The sequence below is a fragment of the Crotalus tigris genome, unplaced genomic scaffold (assembly GCF_016545835.1).
Source record: "Crotalus tigris isolate CLP2741 ecotype Arizona unplaced genomic scaffold, ASM1654583v1 scf7180000017765.3138416, whole genome shotgun sequence".
Classification (NCBI taxonomy): Eukaryota; Metazoa; Chordata; class Lepidosauria; order Squamata; family Viperidae; genus Crotalus; species Crotalus tigris.
Window position 1 is genome coordinate 463372 of NW_024096620.1, and position 24452 is coordinate 487823.

The 24452-nt window shown below is 36.4% G+C and overlaps 1 protein-coding gene across 2 annotated transcripts in view; it reads right to left on the reverse strand.

The window, feature by feature from the left end:
- Positions 1-252: 252 nt before the first annotated feature.
- Positions 253-24452, reverse strand: part of LOC120307127 (follicle-stimulating hormone receptor-like) — a 28936-nt gene continuing 4736 nt past the window's right edge. The window contains exons 3-8 of one of the 2 annotated variants that reach the window (XM_039341435.1): positions 23044-23115; positions 21940-22017; positions 14837-14905; positions 13474-13548; positions 6812-6997; positions 253-3746 (exon numbers count right to left, since the gene is read on the reverse strand). In XM_039341435.1, coding sequence (XP_039197369.1) covers positions 2579-3746; positions 6812-6997; positions 13474-13548; positions 14837-14905; positions 21940-22017; positions 23044-23115 — 1648 coding nt within the window. In that variant the 3' untranslated portion in view covers positions 253-2578. The remainder of the gene's footprint in view (positions 3747-6811; positions 6998-13473; positions 13549-14836; positions 14906-21939; positions 22018-23043; positions 23116-24452) is intronic. The other variant, XM_039341437.1, reaches the window with a different exon arrangement.

The following is a 24452-nucleotide window of genomic DNA, read 5'->3' on the forward strand; positions in this document are numbered from 1 at the left end:
AAGTGTTTTTCCTCAGCTTGTTAGTCTTCAGCCTATAATGGGTTATTTGATTTTTCTTGTTGTGTGATGTTTTATCCAGATCTTACTGAATGCTGTTTGTGTTATTTGCAAAATGGAGTTGGATTAGTAAGTTTTCTGTGTGTTTTTGTTTGAATGGGTGAGAGCAAGACTTTCTTACATCATAAATTTAATTCCTGTTCTTTATCATTCAAAAATGATATAAAATTGAGGCTTACCAACATTTTTGGAATTTTTATTATTATTGCAGAGAAAAATGTTTTCTGGCTTATTCAGACCAAACTCTTTTGAGCAGGAGATATCAAAAAACAGTTTATTTAAAAATGTGGAATCCATGATGACTGTCTAACAATTGATTTCTATAATCTGTATTCCATATATTAATTTTAATTGATTTCCTCTTTCCCCAAAACATCCTTTTTTGCAAACATGAATACAATTCTTATTGTTTTAATACATGACAATTAAGTATATAATTTTTCCAATATTCCTAAAAAATAATCATCATATTAGTATTATATTTTTTTCTTTTCCGTCATTTGAGTTGTCTTATCATCAATCCTAAGGGAATTGAACATCTTAAAGTTGCTGATGTTGGGAAATAGTCCAATCCATTGTAGTATCCCTTACAGCATCTCTGTCAGATACCCTTTCAACTTCTGCCTGAGCACCTTCTGAGAAGGACTAATTACTTCATGTAACAGCCTTTTCTACTCTTTCCTTGTAGTTTTAATTCACTGGTTCTGGTCCTGCAGTCTGGGGCAAGAAAAAATGTCCATGCTATCACATCTCCCCTAGATCATCCATTCTTTCCCCAAAGGCTTAACTATAATCTTGTTTCCATTCTGAGAAGATATATGCAAAATAGAAGTTAACAGATTCTGCTTTCTTGATTATGATGATGTTATCCATTCAGTCAAATCCAACTCTTGGTAATTCTGTGGGCCAGGTCTCTCCACATCTTCTGATCTTGCACTAGTTCTTTGAGTTTTTCTATGCTCTGATTGGTGTCAGCTTTGATGGTGTCCAGCTACCTTGTTCTTTGATGGCCTGGTTTCCTTTTATTGCTAGCACTTCCAAACTTAATTGCTTTCTCCAGTGTATTTTCCCACATGTCATGGCTAAAGTATGATGCAGTTTCGTGATTTTGCCTTATAGTGACATATCTGGTATTATGCATTCCAGTACTTGCTTGCTAGTCATCTTTGCTGTCCCAGGAATATGCAGGAGCCTTCTCCAGCACCAACCATTTTCTATGTTTGTTATGAGAACTAACATCACATTAAGGCAAAATTATAAGCTATTATAATTTGGTTAAGCATTAATAAGTTATTCGTCATTTCAACCAGGCCTAGCAATACATATTATCATGTTTACTGAACCCATCATTTCACAGTGAAGGGAGGGGGAAGATAACTTTTATTACATATTTTTTCTAATTGTAATTTCTCCTCTTCCCTACTTCACTCTGTCATGTGGGGAAACATGTAGTTAGCTAAATAGTGTTCCTTTGCTATTCTTGTAGGCAAACAAGGATTTGGCAGATCTTTTATTTAGTACTCAACAACAGCAAAGAAACCATCAATAGCCAGGAATCCCTTTCATAATGTATGTGAAGTTTCTTCCATCAGCTTTGTAATCAAGGAACAGATTAGTGTCAGTAACCTAGAGTGGACTATAAAATGGATATATTTTTGACAATTCACAAAGATTTGGACTGAGATTTCTGCTTTTGGATGGGAGATTCCTGACCTTTGCATTATATAGATTGGATCGTATTCATATTTCTTTGATCTGAAGAATGGTAAAAAAAAAGGGAAGTGAGGATCTATGCTTCTAACAATGTACAGTATTTGGTTACCTAAATTTATTAAGTCTCAGAACATTTGTCATTTATTGCTAATGTAAATGTAGGAAGACCTTACTAAAAGAGTGACATAGTATGCATGTTGTACATAAAAGTTTGGCTCCTAGCTTTTTAAATTCTCTGAAGAGATTTCAGGTAATAAAACAGGTAGGAACATGCCCAAGATTTTGGAAATTTGATAGTAGATAGTTCTGATCTGGATACACCAGTGTCAACTTGGTATAAATTTGTTATATCTGCTCATTAAAGAAGCCCATAGTAAGCAAAAGTATATTATAACTTTGATCTCAATCACGAAAAAAATCAGTTTAGTTTGGAGTACATTCACAAATAACTTACATCCAGAGCTAGTCACAATAAGTAGAGAACTTTTTAAAGTTACTGATGATCAACATAATTCTGACTGATCTGAATAAATCTATTTTAAATATAGCTAAGTTTGCAACTAACACTATGTGCTTTATCAAGTGGGCTAAATCAAGATATTTCAGCAATAATATCACACATTGATAACTATATTTAACCCCATCAGTTGAATTTTATATCAGTGTGATATGCCTGAAAACTAAATAGCTAAATAGCAATTTGAGATTATGGAAAACGTTTATCATCTTTTGTAATTGCCTTCATCTTGCTAAGGAAGCAAGGATCATGATTTGATAACCTTTGACATAAATTTACAGCCATTCTGCTTCAGTTCACATGATTCAGAGGTACTAATGAATAAATTGTTCCATCACTGGTTTTAGAAGCTGAGGTACAATGCCCATTTTTCATATGGGAGGTATGAACAGAAGAGGAGGTTTCCGTTCTATAAATTTGAGCATACATTTCACAGCAGCCAAACTTACTTAGTAGGATGAAAAAATCCCTGCGAAATGTCTTGGTGAAGATGGCATAAAGAAATGGATTGGCACATGAATTAATGGGGTAGAACAAAACAAGGAGGATCTTTGAATTGGACACAGTGATCAGAGGGACCTTGAGTGATGCTGAAATGGCAAAAAAGGAGATTGGTGCCATGCAAAGGAAATCTGTGAAGATCAGTATGGCCATGCGTTTGGCAATCTTGGTGTCACTGTTAGATGAGAAAACATTGGGATTCCTCACAGTGAAGTAGATGCTGATATAGCAGGAACAGATGATAACAAAGGCAAGAATATTTAATATCAGCAAAAACATGACGTAGGTCTGGGCAAGCAGAGTTTCAATATCCATAGGTAGGCAGATGCTAACTTTCATGTAGCTGCTGACTTCAAATATGGGAAGGAGGGCCACTGTAAAGGCAAAGACCCATCCTACCAGCATAATTATCACTGCATGACGGAAGCGGACTTTGCGGTCTAGTTCCATGGCATAGGTGATGGTATGCCATCGTTCTAATGTAATGACGGTTAAAGTGTATACGGAGAGTTCACTTGCAAATACAGTGAAAAAACCAGCTGTATTGCAACCAGCCCCAGTTTGCCAGTCAATAGCATAGTTATAATACTGAGTTCTACTCTGCATGTCTTTGATGGCAATCAATAGTAAATAAATACCTGTGCAAAGATCAGCAAATGCAAGATTGCACATAAGGAATCGAGGGACAGTGAGCTTGTATTGGCTGCTGACTAAAATGATGAACACAATAAGGTTCCCCATGATGGCCAAGATGTTGATGAACCATATCAGGACTCGAAGAATTATGTGGCCCATTATGTCTTCACATGGGTTGAAGGCATCAGGCTCTGGGAAGCAAGCCACTTTAAACTCTTCTCTACATAGAGCATGATAGTAATCATTTTCATCCAGCTCAAAACTGAACTCATCAGACTCTTCTGAAATTGCAGATTTATTGCATATAGGGTGCATCACAGAACTGCAAAAGATGAAAATAGTATAGTCAGAACCTAGGATATATATATAGTGCCAATATTAACTGAAATACTAATATGTGAATTCTGGGAAAATACTAACAATGGCAACAATTTTTTATTTTTTAAAAGTAAGATTACTTCAGAAGACATCATAACTGGCCACCAAGTTTGGAGGAAGCCTGGTAGTACAGGTAGACATTTTTCTTTAAGTTGTGGGGAAGCTTAAACAGATGGTTCCTTCAGCAGTAGCCAACATTTTAAACAAAGGGTGATGACTAACAGAGGTAAGAAAATTAGAGATGGAATTTGCAGACTCCGGAGGCTTTATTAGTGTCCTTTGGTCCCAAAGGCCAGAGAAGAGGCTGCAAATGGTGAAAGTGACCTAGCCTATGCAGGCTGCAGGAATTCAAAATGTGTTAGGAGAAGGGAAAATAAAGGTCCCATGGCCATAGTGGCACAAAAATCACACCCATCTTCTCTGTGATTGCAAAACATCCCTTTGCCAACTGACGAGAGGAGGAAAAGGACTCTGATGACAGTGCTGCTGGTGACTGAGGCAACAGCTAACCCAAGAGTGGCAGCAAAGGAGGGAAGTGAAGTAGCAGCAGTGGCATTGGATACTCCCTTCTGCCTTTATTCCATAACACTTCTCTGCTGTGGCTTTTACTGGGGTCATTATGATCAAAAGGGTATTGGGGCATTATAATCATTATCATCATAAATAAATGTGACTTCTTTTTTCTGGAGGGTAAAGTTGATGGGTGGGGAAACCTGGACTGAATTCAAAAGTTCTGTAGTTCTAGTCAGTGAAATAAAAAGAATTCCACTTTTTTTTAGTTTGATATGTTAAGTTTAGCCTGATAGGAAAGAAGTCGGGAGGGTATGCAGTACAAACTTATTTGCATGCCAAGCAAAAAAAGAACAGATTACCAGCAGCTACCTACTTGAGCTATAACTGATCATATGATAACCCCCCAATATAAAATTGGTGTTTTCAGTCTGTATTTTCAAAAAAATAAAGTTTTCCGTTACTTTGTAATTACACATACACACAAATACAAAACCGGGTGGTGTTATGATTAAGAGTAATATATCTAGGCTGCAAAAATCTGGATGGCTTCTAAACCACAGTAAAGAGGACAGACAATACTGTTTGCTACTATATACATCATGGTTGTCCAGAATCTTGCAGCCCAGATGTCCATGTATGGAGTCCAGGTTAACAAATATCAAATGCCGAACATTTTTTATAGGTGTTATTTTTTAAAAAACTAAAATATCAAAGACCGAGAACAGCCCACTTCTGATGTGAAACATACATTTGTGGAGGAGTTAGAAGCATAATCAGCAAAGCCACTGAAAGAGCTTAAGGGTTAATTAAACCAGTCATTGTGCACATCTTAAAGTATACTTGAAAAGGCAGAAATAAATGAAGAGGTCTCTTGATGCTTGAAGGCCTAAGCCATACAGGGATGGAAATCAACCTGAAGGATGTCTGATTTAAGAGGCTGAGAAGACCTGACAATTAGCACCAGTGAAACTCCAGGGTGGCGGGGGGGGGGGTTGTGGTAATTATTATTTCTGAAAACTGGTGCTATTGAACACAGTGGTGCTATTGCTGTTTTTATTTTTCTCCTGCCCCAAGGCTGTCCAAATGCCAAGGCCTGCTTTATCCTTCTTATTTCTAAATGAAAAAAAAATGCAGAAATAGTTTCTTAAAGTATCCATTCTTTTGAAAAGAGGACTAGAGATGATGATACTTTGGCTAGAAAGGGAATTCTTTACATAGCTACTGAATTCAGGAGGGGCAGGTAGGGCATACAAACAGAGAATGTTAGCTTTAAATGTATATTCATGTCTTCATGTAAAATGCTACCTGTTTGTCTTTAAGCTACTATCAAAATTGAAGACTCCTTGATCTTTCTTGGTGACAGCCAAAATAGTCCAATTATTTCTTTGAGCTTTTGACGGGAATATGTGGAAGAGTTACTAGCTACTAGGACCAAGAAACCAATTTTGTTCAAATCTAGAGGGCTTTTTATTACATTTTTAATAAGCTTAAGAGTTATTTAGAGCTATATACAAAATATTCAACATCAGAATCAATAAAATATCTGAGCTTTAAATACTATGAGATATATTTGGCCTTTGCCATACAGTTCTTTCTATACATTTGAAAGGAAACACTCATTCTAAGGAAGAAATGTTATTTTAGCCTGAGGATCCTCAGAGTTACTTTTTTTTAATAGTAATAATTTTGTATAAGTTAGCTGTTTATAGTTAAAATGCAAAATCATTTTTTCATTTGATGGGTGTTATATAAGTTTCATGAATAAAGTATTTAGCCCAATCCTCATTAATTCTTATAAAGCAGCAGTTCTCAACGTTTGTGTGACGGCGACCCCCATCACACAAATGTTCTGCGCATGTGCGGTGTCCCCCCATGCGCAGCGCGCATGTGTGGCGCCACCCCCATGCGCGGTGTGCATGCGCGGCACCGCCCCCTGAGGGGAGAAAATGGCGGATCGCCTTCTTTGGCGACCCCCGAAAAATGGTCGATCGACCCCAAATGGGGTCGCGACCCATAGGCTGAGAACCGCTGCTATAAAGAATCCTTGTTGATATGGCCACCAACTCCCTATTCCACCCCCAAAAGCCAGAAAGGAGCGGAGTTTCTCTTAATTCTTATCTTCTTCTTATTTGCAAGATCTAATGTATAAGTAAACAATCTATTGTCCTCCAGATGTTATTGTCCTCTAGTTAGGACTGTTAAAAATTAGAATGTAACTATATTTTGGAGAGCCACATATCCATCTCTGATGACTGAGTAGTCAGGAAGAAACTTGGCCACTACAATCAGTATCCAACTTGTTGAGAGAAGGAAAATCTGTAACATTTATGTTTTTTGTTGGGCTGAGAAACGTAAGGGCTGACTGTATGATTTTTCCCCCCTGCCTGGCAAATTAAACAAATTGCATATTAGTCAGACCAGTCATGGAAATCAAAGCAGACTTTGGCATTCACAAATGCTTCAAAACTCTACATGGAAAACAAATGAGCTACTCACTTTTGTTTAGTCCGATTTTCAAATGCACAGCAGTGGCTTGGATATGTGAGGTTTGCCTCAATCAAAGCATGGAACTTGTCTAAGGGAGGGAGCTTTTTTAAATTGTATGTAGATTTTGCTACCAACTTGTTAATGTGCTCTAGACCAATGCTTGGTAGTTGGCTGATCTTCGTCTCAGAAATATCCCTGTAAGAAAAGATAATAAAGATTTCAGATGCTACACCATTCCATTAATGGTTTATCTGGAATGCTGGAAATACTTCAATATCACCTTTGTTAGCAATTTAAAGTAAACTGGTAAAGAAATGAAAAACTACAACTTGTACAATCCTGTGCAAAAATTGGAAGCACTTTTCTGTAAAATGACTGGGTCTTACCTGCAGTAGACATACTGTGCTTGAATTAAATGCCTACTTTCTCTTTAAAAGTGTAAACTTTGAGCTAAAATACCAAAAAGACATGATTCATACTTTTATTATTTTTTATGAAGATGAGAGCAGCTTTTCATTTTGGCTAATTACAAAATTAAAATTGTCACATCATTGTTAAATGAACAGGGGCTGAAATTTCCTTAGCTTGCTCTAATTATAATCTTACTGTCATTGGCTGTTTTTTTCCCTTTGACTGTCGGGACTGAGTGTCTCTAAAATCCATTTACCTATTGGCTATTTTTTCGTGATACTTTAGCACTTTGCCTCTTTTGATTTTAGATCCGGGTTTATTTATTTTTTCTGCTGCTTGGAAGAAAACGTCACTTTCCCTCTCAGAATTCACAGGGTTTGCCAAAGTTTTGCTTGAGCTGACAGATTTTCTTGAGAAATTAGAATGCTCATGAACCTCCTATATTATTACAAATTAGCATTTGAAGTAGAAATTAGCTGCAGAAGTAGAAAATAGTTAACTTTTAGTTTTCAAGAGAAGCTTGTAAGTAAATAAGGGTACCAAGGGCAAGCAATCTCTTTGAGGTCTTATGCTAGAAAAAGATAAGAAGTTTTAGCAAAAATGGCAATCTGGAATTGATGAAGAAGTTCTACGTGCATGTTTCAGAATGAATCAGTACATCTGAAAGATGAAAAATAGATAGATTTAAATCACCAGGGGAGGAAAATATCATGCAGGATTAGCAGTTGGGGCAGAACTTTTTTCATTTTACATCAGTGGCCTAAAGGAGAAAAGAAACCCAAAAGAGCGAGGGTTGGATGATAACAGAAAACTGATGAAGTGAGAAAAACTGATTGAAGGGAGAAGCTGTGGCTGAAAAGGGATTGGAGTGAATAGCCTGTGTTCATTGCAGAAAATTGTCAATTAGGACAAGATCAATACGACCACTAAGGGAAAAAAAAATGACCACAGAGTGCTGCTGAGGATCAAGAAGACCATTTCTGGCTCATAACATGGTTGCTTTGAGGAATTTGGGCCAAAATGATGCTAATTATGTAGAAATAAAAAAAAAATATTTGTCATCAGCAATACCTATTGCTGGAAAAGAAGCTTTCATCCTGGTGTTATTATTTTGTGTGTTTCTGGTTCTGAATGCACAGGCACATCATATTCCAAATTGGAAGGCAACTAGATAGACGTTGCTCATGTTCAAAGGCCAACAGCTCAACTAATTGGTTCGAAGAAAGAGATTTTTTTCACATAATTTTATTAAAATTAAAAAGGTAAAAACTAATAGAAACTAATATTAAAGATAGAAGAAAAAGCAAGAAGAAAAAAAGCCAAAAGTGCAGAAAAAAAAAATAATCTCTTTTCTAATCATTAAAACTATAAATTTTATGTTTTTTTGTTTCATTTGTGTAATAATCTTGCTGCAGTTTTCATATATAAAAATAAAGTTCTTTTCCCCCAATTGTTTATTGATAAGTCCCAAAAGAAAAACCTCTGGTTTCAATTGTATAGTAATCTTTAAAATATTTCTAAATTACTATAGGTATTTGAATCCAAAACTTTCTGGTTTTTAAAGTGTCCACCAAGCATGATAAAATGTCCTTTCATTTTGTTCATATTTCTAATATAAACTTGAAATACATTTATGCATTTTAGACATTTTTTCTGGTGACATATAACAAAGATACATCATTTTATAAAAAAATGCTTTAAGTTTTTAATATAATGTAAATTTCAGTATTTCAACCACCTGCAGTATTCTCCAACTATTCCAGATATATTGTAACCAACATTTTTATCCCACTTTAATATAGTCTGTCACGTTCTTTTGTTTCTAATTTCAAAAAAAGTTTTATTGAAAATTTAAATGTAGAAATGTAAAGCATAAAATTTACATTTTAGCAATCACATATTCATCATTTGTACACAGTTTTAATTCAAACTCATTCTGAGACTGTTTAAAATGAAAAATTATTTCATCTATCTTAAATCGTTGAAGGAGGAGCTTTGATCCCACGTCTAACTTATTGTTGATAGGGCTGACTCTATTTGTAGGTTTAAGTAACCAACTCTGGATATAGATTTTAAGATAGTAGTTAAATGTACCATTGGATTTTTAACACTGGTAGTAATAATGGTTTGATCATTTTGATTTTCTCTGTAGGTTTCCAATTATCTGATAAGATGCTTTGTGAACATGCAATTCTCCAGAAAACATATCATAATAGTATGGGGATTATGCTGGAATAGATACAAATCTTGACAGGTTGGAAGCCTTGTAGTCTGCTGTGATTCTCATTATTTATCATGCTCCTGGCATGTAGGCCATTGATAAGAGAACAGTGAAACAGGACACAACACCAGACAAACCTGTTGTTGAGGGAAGAGGTCTTAGGACTGTTGCTGAGGCAGAATCAAATCCCCTTGCTTCAGACTCGCCCTCTGCAAACTTAGATCCTGCACTAGATTCTCAATATCATGCCCAGAGGGAAGAGGGAAGCTAGAAGGCAAGAGCAAGTTGCATGGGACAACATCTTGAGGAGGATGGTAGCTTGCAATCAGAATTGATAAGTGCCAGCTGCCTCTGGGCAGAGTTTCCAGCATTTAAGGCTCTATCTGTGTGCAGTATGAAGCTGGAACAATTTCTGTGTTCATTAGGAAGTTTGTAACTCCAAAGATAGGTGTTGCATTGCTTTTTCTTTGGAAAATTAGACCTTTTTTTTTTTGACAAAACGCTATTAACCATGCAAAATTTATTTCAAATTCCAACAGCTATTCAAGTTTCCAAGAAAGCAAGATTTCCATTTTGTTCTTATATGGAAAATAATTCAAATAAGTGATTCTTCAACCTCTTGTTTAAATGTTCTATTTAGACTGTACCTGGACAATTAAATCTAATTATGCAGTGAAGAATAGGAGTTTTAGTTTCATTAGTTAGCCCATCTGCTTGTCATAACACTAGTCTCATACGATACTCAAATTTTCAAATGTGTCCTCATTCACCACTTTGGAAAATCCTTAGATGTTATTTTCTTTTCTGTACAAGTTGCCAATTCTACTTTATGTATGCATTTCACATTTGGATATACAGTTACTGAAGCTCCATTTTTGAAATTAAACAGTTTCTTTGGGAATGAGATGTGAGATGAGATGTGTGTGTATGTGTGTGGGGGAGGGGAGTAGGTTATATATTTCCTTTAGGACAATGTTAATGCAATATCTTTATAAGCAGGACCAAATACAAATATAAACTAAAGGATTATCAAATTGATTTCACTGCAATTCAGTTTCATCCAATTGTTTAAATTCAAACATTGAATTATTTTTATGAGAATTATTCTGTTTTATTACCATTGTATTATAGATGATGAATTGCCTTTTTTGATCCTGGCCAACTTCATGTCTAGGCATCTGTCACCTTACACTAAATATATTTTCAATTACAAGAGCGGTTGGCTTGTAGTAACATTTTTGCTAGGTAAAAACAGAATTACCAGATAAATCAATATTTTTGCTCTTGTTTTTTCCCCAGCATAATGAATAACCTTTTATTAAATAGCATGGTTGACTCTCTTAAGTCCTGAATTCTGAATTCTCATTCAAATAGCAATTAAAATGCTGTATATAAAGTAAATAAGAAGTAAGAAAGGTGTCTTGGAGAATGGTGAAATATACACATGGATAAAAATTCATATAAAAGAATTAGTGCTGCAAAAAAATAAAGATGAGAGAAAAGTATTGTATACTACTTATAAAAAGTAAAAAAAAAAGATTAAAAGAGACAGAGAAAATGTAGAGTGATTTTGTTTGAAATAACATTATTTTGGAAATAAGTAAAGATGACTAAAAAGAAACCTCCATCAGAGTAAAAGGAATTAAAAATAAAAGTGATGAAATGATTTGGGATGAAACTGAAGTAAAGGAATTAAAATTCATAGGTTGAAGAATGAATTTAAAGCAAATGCAAATTTAACACCCACCCAATGATGAAAAGCAAATAATAAACACATGGGAATATGGAAACATTGTAAAATTACAGATACTGATGGTATAACTAGAAAAATGTTAAAACAAATTATATGGTTTTCTTATGGATTAGTTGTACAGTATATTAAACCTGTGTATTCATGCTTGGACAGTTGAAGGAATCTGTTACTGTTCCCCTATATAAGTGAATGGTACTGTGAATACAAAACCTGCAGAGGGATTAGTTGGCCCTTATGCCTGGGAGGGTATTCAGTGGAATTCTGATTAAAAGGGTAAAAGTAGCAATCAAAATTAAATAAAAATGAGTAGAATAAATTGGCTTTGAAGGTGAAGGTTCATTCTCTGAGCTTATGGGTTGGTTTCTGAGCATTTCTTTATCAGGCTAGGTAACATATTCAGCAGGGTTTAGGGAATGTCATTGTCAGTGTTATTCTGCTTATAAGGGCTTCATGTGGTCAGTAGGTCTTATGATGGGCCAGGTATGGGTGTGTCAAGTGAGGGTCTTGAAATAGGTCTTGTGATGGGTCAGGTGTAAGTCATCAGGGGGAGTCTTGTGATAGGTCTTGTGATGGGGAGGTTACATCAGATGAGGGTCATTGGGAGGTGAAGTACTGGTTGGGGGGACTTGTGTGGGATGGTTAAGGGTCGGTGCTGTCTCTGGTTAGCTGTGTGGTTGATTTGGATTCTGAGGGGTTTGTAGGCTGGTGGTAGGTCAATGTGTCTGTTGATGGAATTGCTTGAGTGCCAGGCTTTAATGAACTCAATGAATTTTATGATGAATTTTGCTCTCCAACAGGTTATTGAAAAAGATCAGACTGTACGGAAATTTGTTGTATATACAGTATGTTATTTTAGAGTTTGTTATCATAGTACCTATGGCTTCCTGCTCCTTATCTCTTCCTTTTTGGGGGGCGATCCTGAACTATTCCATTCCTTTTGATATGAGGGATACTATTACTACTAATAATTATAATCAGAATCATAATAATTCCAAAGTGATAAAGGTGATATGAACCTTTATCATATCAGTGTTGCCTTGAAATGCTATTATCAAATAAATTTGATAATAATATAGGCACCTTGGGTGCCATCCCAGAACAAATGGATTGGCATTGACAAAATCACCATCAATTAACTGCAAAAGACAGCTTTATTTGGGACAGCTTACATAATGCAGTCATACCTTAAAGACTACCAAACATCCACATCTGCCTATCCCAAGTCCTTGGAAAGGACTTGATAGGTATACAAAATGCTGAATCCAGTCTGAACATCTGGCTGACTGCCCAATAAAGAATAACATAACAAGATCACATCATTGGTCCATCTATTCATAACATATTACCAAGGGTGCTGGACAATATGATGCCAAATAGCATACATGGCACGCGCGTGCGCGCGCGCGCGCGCGCACACACACACACACACACACTGAAACATTTTCCTGTTTTGCCTCTGAATATGGAGTTTTCATTTAGTTTATCCATTATACTCTGTACTGGTTATCCTGAATTGAGTACTGGGTCCCATTCTGGGCACTGCAACTTCAAAGAGATATGAATAGGCTGGAGCAGCTACCTCCAGGTTAAAGAGCCCAGAGGCCAAATGTTAAAGGAGATGGGCATGTTTATAAAAGTGAATATAAAGGCAGATATAGTATTCTACAAATACCTACAAGCCTATCAGATGAAGACAGAATCAATGGTTGAAAAATAACAAAGATGATTCAGGTGGAATATTAGTATGAATTTCCTAGCTACAATTAAGTAGTGAAACAGTCTCCTTAGAAAAATGGGACTTTGTCTTGGTGGATACTTTTGAAAGAGACTGAATGGCTATCAGCAATAGAGATTCTGCTGGATTCTTGCAATGAGTAGGAGCTTGGACTTAGATGACCTCTAAGATTCCTTCTAATCCCTACAACCTGTAACTCTACTGACTATGAATTTTTTTCAGCCACTTTTAGATTATCTAAGATGGAATCCACTGCCAGTTCATGAGAAAATACATTCCTTAGTTTTTTATATAGCCAAAGCTCCTTAAATGAATCATAAACTGGGAATTATATGTTAATTATTTTGTGCTCTTTAGGGGAGCAAAGAATCAAAAGTAAATACATAGTGCAGAGCAAGGAGATTCATGCAGTGATGAAATTTAAATGCTTCTTAAATTTCATAAAGACACATGCATTTTTTTAAATGTGAGCCATGATGGTACCTTAAAATCTACTTATCTGAGATTATTCAAGCAGCAATGGTAAGCATATAATGAGAATTATTACTTACAAATAACCTGGTCCGTGTGCTCCTTTGAAAACTTCATTAGGTAACTTTTCTAGATTATAATTATCACTCAGATTTCTGTTAGTGAAATAAAAAATAAACAATAATTGTTTAAAGCTAGGCACTTCAAGAAGGGTATCTACACATTCATGTATCTTTAGAAACCTCTCTAATTGCCCACAGACTCTTATGACATTTGACAAGGTTGCTTTATGATGACCTTCTGAAAAACATAGGGTCATCCAACAACACTTTTCCCAAGGAAAAAAAATGAGCTCCATGCAGGTTCACAGGCTTTCTTCAGGAAATAAATATTGCTGCAATGCTGTGTGTCACTTGGAAATGAATCAATCAGTCCCTATCATAGAGAAAGCTATGCTGGCACATATCCTGGGAGAGCTAGAAACAAAAGGGAGATCTTTATCAGTTGCATTTGCTAAATGCCTATTTTGGGACTGACCATTTCAGGACATGACCATGACCATTTAATTTCATGACAATTTCCTCGTGAGAGCCATTTTATGGCAGCAATATATGGTTTCAGAAAGGTTTGAGAACCCTGGTTTATAAGTTTGGAAAATTCTGATTTAATTCCATTCCTTCACTCAACTAATTGTATTGCTTAAATGATTTCATTTAATTTAGATTTCTCCTGATCACGTTTACTGGGAATTGTGGTATGCAGTTTCCATACAACTGAAGATGCCATCTTTTAAGTCAAAGGTTATTTTACAGGCTACAGTTCCATTCTGAAAACCAAGAAATGGCCTCTCATTTGGATTATTGCCAGCTGATTCCAATATTCAAGGATGTAGGTAGCATTTGTATTCTTGTGAAATATTTCAAAACTTAAAAATTTTGGGATTTTGTCTTTGGTATCTAACTTACTTATCACTCTCCGTTCAAAAGAATATTACTTTCAAATAATTTATTTATTCATAGTTAGAGGCATCTAGAAGGCATCTCATTGGTGCCTTCTAGATGCCTCATGATAGAGTCCTAGATTTAGAATGCCTGGCACAAGATTTGGGGCATCAAATTAACATGACAGTCCTTCCAGAAAGTATATGGGCTCCATTTCAGATATTGGGCAGAGAGGATATATATAGTATGAAGCTTTGGTAAAATTCTATTCTTCCTCTTCCTTATGCCACTTACATAGGAAAAGAACATTTTCCTGCTCCACATGCTACTGTAACCATAGTTTAGAGAACACACTATACTTTTAAACAATGAGAAAGTGAAATGAACGTTTTTGTTGCAGTAACTATTTTACAGAAAATCTTTCAAAATTTCCATATAATGTAACATAATGTAACCTAATCTTGCAATACAATACAATACAACACAATACAAATATACGCACAGCTCAGACAAGATAGTCCCATTGAAGGCATGGTTTTCAATTTCACGTATTCCATTTTTATTCAGTCTTCTGCAAGGAAAAAAAGTTTTTTTTTAATCTATAAAAGGCTTTTAGTACAAACTCTGTTTTTCAAATAGTTAGTTAAATAACAATACATTTTCCTCCAACATAGTTGCATCAACTTGATGCATACTTCCAGTCTCCTTCCTCCCCCCCTATTCTTAATGAGAAACAAGTTCAAGAAAAAGATTGGGGGATTTCCCACTGAGTACTACCTAGTGGTGGGAAATACAAGGACCAATCATTCTCTTTAATGTGTGCTAAAGTACTTAAGAGTGCAGATGGGTGCCTGGGGCAGAGAATATAGCTACCTTTAAAGTCTCCTGAATGTCAGGTAAGAAGCAAAATTGTGCTACTGTGTTTGTGTCCTTCATTCAGGCTGTTCATGAACAGAGATCTAGTGTTCTTCTAATTTAAATGTCTGTACTCTAGACCTGATTTTTAAGCAAAAGTTATTGCTCTTTCAAAAGAGCATTAAACTCACATTAAAAAAATAGATCCCACCCTCTTTTTTTAAAAAAAACACTAAACCCATGAATGCAAGAAGTCCATGAAGTGTCTAATTGGCACTTTTTGAAGCACTAATTAGTTACTACAGCAGATACCATTGCAGAAATTAGGTATTTAATTTTCTCCAGCAGCTCAAGGATAATGGCCATGAAAGGCAATGGCCAGTGATGGAGTGGAGAGGGCACCTGTATCATCAACTATATATACAAGGAAGTACTGAAGATCATGAAAGTCAGTTTGGTCTACTGATTAGAAATCTGGTGAGTTCTAATCCAGCATGAAAGCCACCTGGGTTATCTTGGGCCAGTCACTGTCTCTCAATCCACCTAGTAATAGTAATAGTAGTAAAGTTGGAAGGGACCTTGGAGGTCATCTAGTCCAACCCCTTGCTCAGGCAGGAAACCCTACACCATTTCGGACCAATGGCTGTCCAGTCTCTTCTTAAAAACTTCCAGTGTTGGAGCATTTACTGCTTCTGGAGGCAAGCTGTTCCACAGATTAATTGTTCTCACTGTCAGGAAGTTTCTCCTTAGTTCTAGGTTGCTTCTCTCCTTGATTAGTTTCCACCCATTGCTTCTTGTCCTGCCTTCAGGTGCTTTGGAAAATAGCTTAATTCCCTCTTCATTATGGCAGCCCCTGAGATATTGGAATACTGCTATTATGTCCCCCCTCGTCCTTCTCTTCGTTAAACTAGACATACCCAATTCTAGCAACTGTTCCTTATATGTTTTAGCCTCCAGTCCCCTAATCATCTTTGTTGCTCTTCTCTGTACTCTTTCTAGAGTCTCAACATCTTTTTTACATCGTGGTGACCAAAACTGGATGCAGTATTCCAAGTGTGGCCTTACCAAGGCATTGAAGAGTGGTATTAATACTTCACGTGATCTTGATTCTATCCCTCTGTTAATGCAGCCTAGCACTGTGTTGGCCTTTTTGGCAGCTGCAGCACACTGCTGGCTCATATTTAGGTGATTGTCTACTAGGACTCCGAGGTCCCTCTCACAATTACTACTATTGAGCATGGTGCCACCTATGCTGTACTTGTGCATTTGGTTTTTCTTGCCTAAATGTAGAACCTTGCTTTTTTCACCATTGAATTTCATTTTGTTAGTTAGTGCCCAGTGTTCAAGTCTGTCCAGATCCTTCTGTATCTTAAGCCTGTCTTCTGGAGTGTTGGCTATTCCTGCCAGCTTGGTGTCGTCTGCAAATTTGATGAGTTCCCCATCTATCCCTTCATCCAAATCGTTGATGAAGATGTTGAAGAGTACTGGGCCCAGAACAGAGCCCTGGGTCACCCCACTACACACTTCCCTCCATATAGATGCAGTTCCATTGAGGACCACTCGCTGAGTACGGCCGGTCAGCCAGCTACGGATCCATCTGGTGGTGGTTCTGTCTACCCCACATTTTTCTATCTTGTCAAGTAGTAGGTTGTGATCTACTTTATCAAATGCCTTACTGAAGTCCAAGTAAATTATGTCCACAGCATTCCTCTGATCCACTAATTTTGTCACTTGGTCAAAGAATGTAATAAGATTTGTCTGGCATGATCTATTTTTGACAAACCCATGTTGGCTTTTAGTAATGACTTTGTTTGCCTCTAGGTGTTCGTTGATTCGTTGTTTGATTATCTTTTCCAGGATCTTCCCAGGTATTGAGGTCAGGCTGATAGGTCTGTAATTTCCTGGATCCATTTTTTTTTCTTTTTTTGAGGATGGGAACTACATCAGCTCTTTTCCAGTCCTCTGGTAGTTCCCCTGTGTTCCAGGATCTTTGAAAAATATAGTTCAGTGGTTCCGATATCACATCTGCCAGTCCCTTGAGAACTCTGGGGTGTAATCTATCTGGTCCTGGCGATTTGAACTCGTCTAGGCTGGACAGGTGCTCACTTACCATTTTCTTGCTTATCTTAACTTGTGTTTCTATTTTGTTTTTTATGGCACTATTTTTGATAGGTTGGTCTGTTTTTTCCCTTTGTGTAAAGACAGATGCAAAAACCGAGTTAAATAGTTCTGCTTTCTCCCTGTTGCTTGTCACCTTCTTGTCACTTCCACCCACTAATGGGCCAATCATGTCCTTCACTTTTTTCTTGTTTTTTACATATTGAAAGAAGCTTTTTTTGTTATTTTTGACTTTGGTCGCAAGCCTTAGTTCATTTTGAGCCTTGGCTTTCTTCACTTCATCTTTGCAGGCTCGGGCTATTTGCTGATATTCTGACTTAGTTATGTTCCCCTCTTTCCACTTTCTATACTTGTCCTTTTTATCTTTCAATTTGTCAGAGAGTTCTTTATGCAGCCATGCTGGTTTCTTTTGAGAGCTGTTGTTTTTCCTCTTTGTTGGTATTGTGCTAGACTGTGCTTTTATTATCTCATTTTTCAAAATTTCCCAAGCTTCTTGAGTTGTTTTCCCCTTGAGGATTCTCATCCATGGAATCCTTCCCAAGCCCACTCTAAGTTTATTGAAATTAGTCCAAGACTCTAGACCTCACAGTGTTGTTGTTGTGAAGAAAATAGGAGTAAGAAAGAGTATTAGATTGTTTGCTGCCTTGAATTCTTTATAAAAAATAATAAAAGGGGGTATAAATAAAAAATCATGAAAAAAAGAGGGCATCAATGCTAGTTTAAACTGAAATAGCTCAATGTGACTTTAGGCTGCCTATGTGGCAAGTTAGAGATGAGATAAAAGCAACATCATGAGAATGTATCCTTTAAAAACTTTTTGTGGGATGTCTCCATGCTATGGTTGAAAGGATGTAGGATTGATTCCTCTGTCTTTTGCAAAATATGAGATTCTTAACTATTTGCTATTTATTCCTACATCAAGTTACGTTTTAAGTTAATTTTTTCTGTTTGTATTATTGGATTTTTTTGGTTTTTCTGAATGTAAATTATTTTATTAATTTGGCAAGTAACATTATTAACTTGCAATTCATCAGTAAGAATTTTCCAAATTTTCCAAATTTTACCATTTTTCATAATGTCAAATGTCTGTGTTCTGTTTAGCACAGTCATTACCATCCACTAACCATGTGATGCATAATACAAAAAGATTAGTTGCTTGCCAGATTTGTCCTCACATTGTCATAGAGATGGGAGCAAGAAATGGAAACAGGGATAAATGGAGGCAGAATGTATGTTTAAATAATTTATTTATACCTATTCACGCTTCCTTATAGTAGAATATAAAGATGGCATTATTGTATGCATGGGCATGAATGGGCATGCATTGTTCACCAGTTTACCCCTGCTTTCCTCTCCCTTTCCTGGGGCAAATTTTAGCTGTAAACATATTGGAATAAGGGTATGTTCTCTTTATATTTCAGTTACATCATCCACAATAATGGCATATAAAGATAATTAAACTAAACTAGTTTAGTGAGCCATCTTCTCAGCCCTTGCTATTCAAGCTACCTCTTGATCATCTGAATTTAGCATGTTATAATCTCATTCCTCCTTCTGTAACCATTCCTCCATGCAAGCATTTAATATATTAGGATATACTATTTCATTAGATGTGGAATGTGCTAGCAAAATGATAGTAAAACCTGAGGAGTCCACCAATGGAATCTCAGAGCCTGCTGAAAATTTGTTCCTCAGTATATAGTGAAGTTAATATGCCTTTCCCTCTCTTTGCTTCTTGCTTAGACCCAATCTACAGTCAGCTATATTTATCATTCCTCCAGCATAATTTGCTTTCATCTCTGCTCTTATTGTGACTTGGCAAGACTCATTCACTCTTAACCCAAAGTGGCAGGCCTGAGTGATGGGTTAACAATGTATCATTTAATTAAACTGTCAGAAATCCTTCACACCTGGTCTCTAATCCAGAGCGAAACCTGCCTATTCAAGTGATACACTTATCTAAGGTCCGAGAGGGAGTGTGAAGGTTGATGTGGAAATCAATTATGTTCTTAGTAGGGGAGATTACCCTTTTGACAGTGAAAGGCATGCGCCCTTTGGTGTCACATCTTCAATACATGTCAGAACCTATCACAGTTTACCAAAAAACTTTCCATAATGCCTTTGGAGATGACAAACCAGAGAAAAAGAGCTTCACTGTCAGGTACCCTGACATAAGCTCTTGTAGTAGTGGTGAGAAGACCTGATCATAAAGTGAATCTCCAAACAACAAATTCCTGTTTTTGAGGGAAAATTCAGATTGAGAAGTCATCCAACAGATAATTACTTTCTGACAGGAAGCTCTCTTGAGGTTAGAATAATGCTCACTAGCAGCTCTTCATTAAGTTAGAGATCAGGGAAAGAGGATCTGCTGCATGTTTTTCTCCTGGGCCTTCTTGCTTAACATCTTTATAAATAATATGGATGAAGGAATACAGAATGCTCATTTAGTCTGCACTATGATAGCTAAAACTATGAACATGGCTTTAGATTGCACTATACTGCCTTTCTAATGTTGGTAGGAAAGTATGAAATTTTGAGATTATATTGATGGTTGCTAGAGACCTTCAAAGGAAGACCTGGAGGAACATTGTCCATGGGGTCACAATGGGTCAGACATGACTTCACAATTAACAACAACAACAACAGAGACCTTCAATGAGGAGGTTCTAAAGTAAGGTGAACCATTCCCTCTAGTTGCCAGAATTGCTCTTTATTGCTTTATGTTTCACTTAGATTTTTGTTTTTTTTTCTTTTCCTGAATAGGCGGTCCTGCTGACGCTCAGGTGCAGCCATTCATTATTTTTATTTTCTAAGACTGTTTATGGAATATATTTAATTTTGTTTAATTAAAATAACTTTAAAAATATTTAAGTAGGGCAGGAGAGCTGGATGGTGCCCAGGAAGATATTGTGAGCGTGTGGGAGAAGACCTTTGCCTGGGGTGTTGCTTGTGATGGAATTCAGGAATTCCATTTGAAGCACATTTTTCACCCTTAAAAGAGCAATGAAAATATATCTCTTTAGCCTAGCCCATATAATATAAATAATTTTAGTACTTGCTGTTTTAATTGCCTTATGATTACTTTATTTCCATCTTGTCTTTCTATATTGTTAAATCTAGTGAGTGTTCAAAGAATAGAAAGACAGTATATAAAATGAATAAATACATGAAGGAATCAAATAAGATAGAAGCTGAGCTCCAGCATTAGCACTTGATTTGTGCCTTTTACAAGTTTTCCAGAAACCTACGGTGTCATAGGATTTCTTGCAGTGATCTAGGTAAATTGTTAAGGCTTGTTTTTAGAACCAGTTGCAATGCAAATTAACTTCTTACTACACACATGGGCCTTTCTTAATCTTCCTTCTTTTCATCATGTGTATCTTATTAGACCACACACTTGAATTTTGCCTGCAATCAGCTGCCTTTTGCCTGGTTTTAAGAAGCATTGCTCACAGCAATACCTTACTACAACCTTAGAGTTCAATAGTACAGAGTTGAACAGGATCTTGCAGAAGGTCATCATGACCAAATCAGAAGAATTCATTATTTTAGCAGCTTAGAGAACAGTCATAAAGAATCCTCCCCCACCCACTGTTTTATGCAAGTGGGTATAAAACAGAGATAGGAACATGTAACATGTTGGAAAAGAGGGACAGAGAAGTGCACAAACCAACTCTACTTAACTCTACAGTATTTGGTCAGAAAGCATCACTGAATGAAGCTTCTGGAAGTGGCACAAGCAAATGTTGGTTATTCTCACAATGATAGCGAGAGAAAACAGGCATCTGCTTTGCCCTACATATATTCAGTTATGCCCAACAGACAAGAGATGAGAAGTGTCAAGGCTGCATGCTGATTTAGTAAACGACACAATGCAAAAGGTTCCAAGCAGGCAGCATGACAGTGTCCTGTGAAGTAGCCAGTGATGATATATTAACATTATGCGTAAGTGTATCAAATAATCAGCTGCTCTCCCCATCGTTTAATGAAGGAAGGGAATGTCAGGAGCTGACAGGAAATAAGAAGCCATCCTGCTGACTTTGAGTGGCACTTGAATGATATGAGAGTGCCTTGGCATGTGAAAGGGGGAAGGAATGGGAGCATCATTAATTTTTAAATGTGCTTCATGTTGAGAAAGAGAGCTGGGGGGAGCATTGAATGCAAAAGGAGTAAAGCCCTGTCAGCACTGAAGCCCATTTTCACATCCATGAAATTTAATCAGTTGGAAAGCTGTAGTAAATTCAAAGCCTACTGTAGCATCTGCATTTTTTAAAAAAATGTAGGTTAAGCAGTATAAACTTGAGAAAATGAGGACGTGAAAAAGGAAGGACTATATAGGACATGCTGTAAGCAGACACTGGAAATGCCATGAGAAAAGTGATTGAATTGGATAAATCAGTAACGATGGAAGCAAAGGTGATTTTTAATGCCAATCTGCCCTTATTTGCCAAGATAAATTGCATGTAATTGTTTCCTTCCCCCCCCCAAGATGGCACTATTTTAGGTATCATACAACTGAATAGCAGTTCATAAATCTTAATTTTAAAACTTCTCAGATAACAAAAGATCTACTTACAAATAGATGGGCAAGAATAAATAACATGTATATGTATAAAATCAGATGTAACTTACATATCAACACGATCAGAACTTAGGCCGAGAAAAGAATTTCTTTCAATTTTGCGAATATTTATATTGTCTTGAATATCTCTGAGATTAAAAGGAAAGTTAAGGAAAGGGATACAAACATGGATTTTCATACTGTATTGTTGAAATACAACGCAGATCCTTTAAGATTTTATAGTAGTAAGTACCAAAATAAAAATGAAGTGAGAACATAATTACATAATTACAATCATATCAAAATATATAATATATAAAGTATATAATAAGTACTTTATATAACAACTAATACTGCTTTATTGATGATCAAATTCTGGTATTTTACTAAAGTTCTTTTTCATGGTGGCTGAATCTCCAACCAATGATCACCACACATAATTCTCTCTCTGCTGTGATCACTATCAGGAGGACAGAATTTGAAATTAACAAGGAAAGGTCAAAATCTGATTTTAGAAAGAGAGAAGTTTGAAGGTAAATCCTATTTTTTTCTGGGAAACTATTCTTGTATAGATGCCAATGGCATGTGGTTTCCATGTGCAAAATGGCTTTATTGTCTTCAGAATTATTTTATGAATGAATTCCAGGGGTGTGCATTTGCTGCTACAGATATTAGGAGAATGAATTACTCCTTCCCTCTGCAGCTTCTTCTCTTGCCCCTATGCTTGCTCTGGAGAAAGGCTAAGGGCTCTTTGAAGTAGATCTGGGGAAGGGCATATAGGTACATGTGAAAGAGATGGAGAGGAAGAGTCTCTGCATAAATGGAAGTATGTTCACATGATGTTGATAAATGTATCTTACTAGAAATAATTTTAATTTGATCTATTGTTTAATTTTGAAGCTATATTCACTTTGAAACTTTTGTAGAGTTTCCAGAAATAAAATATGTATTATCCAGTATCAATTTATATTTTCATGTTCGCATTGCAAGTTTAAAATCTGAGATTTTACTCTGTTGAAGAGTTGTAAGACCTAACTGTAATCTGAATGGAATCCATCTTAATTTATATCTCCTATTTCTCTTTCCTTTGCTTCCCCCCCCCCATGACTCTCTCTTTCTCTTACAACACACATGCAGGAACATACAAACTGCAAAAAAATCCAGGAAAAACTTACAACACAACTTTCTGCAAAGCGTATACTTGGTTAACAACAGGCAAAAATCGGATGGCAGTGTTCGATATTAACCTAAAAGAAGAGAAAAAAAATATATAGTCATAATTATTTATGGGAGGAAGGAGAGATTCATGAGAAATGCCTTCTCAACATGGGTGCCCTCCAGTTGTATCACTGCAAGCCAGAATGTTCACTGTTAATCCAATATATTTGCAGGAAAGCAAAAATGATTAAAAATAATGGGATTTATAATTCCACAGAACCAGAGAGTGCTAGACTGGAGAAAGCTGTCCCAGGGTGATCTTGTGATCTTGTCACTGACATTATTTCTGACTCCACTAAACAACTTTGTTCAGATATGCTGCATAGTTCTCAGTTACAGTATGTGACACTGAAAGGGAAAAAGCAAGTTTTGTCCTCACACTTGTGAGGATTCTGAAGGGATTCTGAAATATGAAAAGAAGCAACAAAGAATTACTGCAGAAGAACTAATACGTTTGTGGAGTAAGTCACATATCCAACATCAGGGACAACTAGTTCCATTCCAAAGTCAGCCTTCAAATCAGTATCATAATGTTCTGCACTGTTTCCATCTAATAACGGTTTATTATCTGACTTATTTCATATCTTCACAACATTTTCTTGAGAACAAAACAGCATGCAAAGGAAGGCTTTTAAGCACTACAGCCAAGAGCCTGTGAATACTGATGACATTTTGCTCTTTGCAAGGAGCAAAGGAGAAGTGGCAAATCTTGTCTTACTCAGTATGCCAGAATGTGGCTTGGCTGAGTGACTTCCTGAGAATGGCTATCCAATGGAGAAGTTGCTTGTGTTTCTCTTAGGTTTTTCAGATTAGTGGACATAGGGCATTTTTTTTTCTGAGAGAATAGAGCAGCTCTCCCTATTTCCCATACTAGGTCTGTGGACTGAATACTGTTTTATGCAAGCAATTACATTTATTTGTAAAGTAAACAATTCAAAATAAAATTCTTAGCAATTACTGTACATAGATAGATTTTCTCCAGGATTATGGTTCTCTATCTTACATGTTTCAGAGATGAAACTGTATGTTTGTACAACACTGTGATATATGGTCATGTTGCAGCAAGGGGATGTTTTTGAATCTGAAGTGGAGCAAAAGGGAACACGCTTACTGCAGCATGAGTTGTCAGGCTTGAACCACTGCCAAAGCTTCTCCCCTGGTGCTAGGACCTTGCCAGTTCTTCAACCCCTAAGGATGTACAATTATAAACTAAACCCAAAATGAATTTCAGTGCCAGAGAAATCCCATTCCCTTTCAAATTTGAACTATATATAGGTTCAAATTTGTTTAAATCTGTTAAGAGTAAAGATGTGTGGATGGGATTATAGTCATTAGAGTTGGTTGGTTTGTAACTAAAGCAGCATAT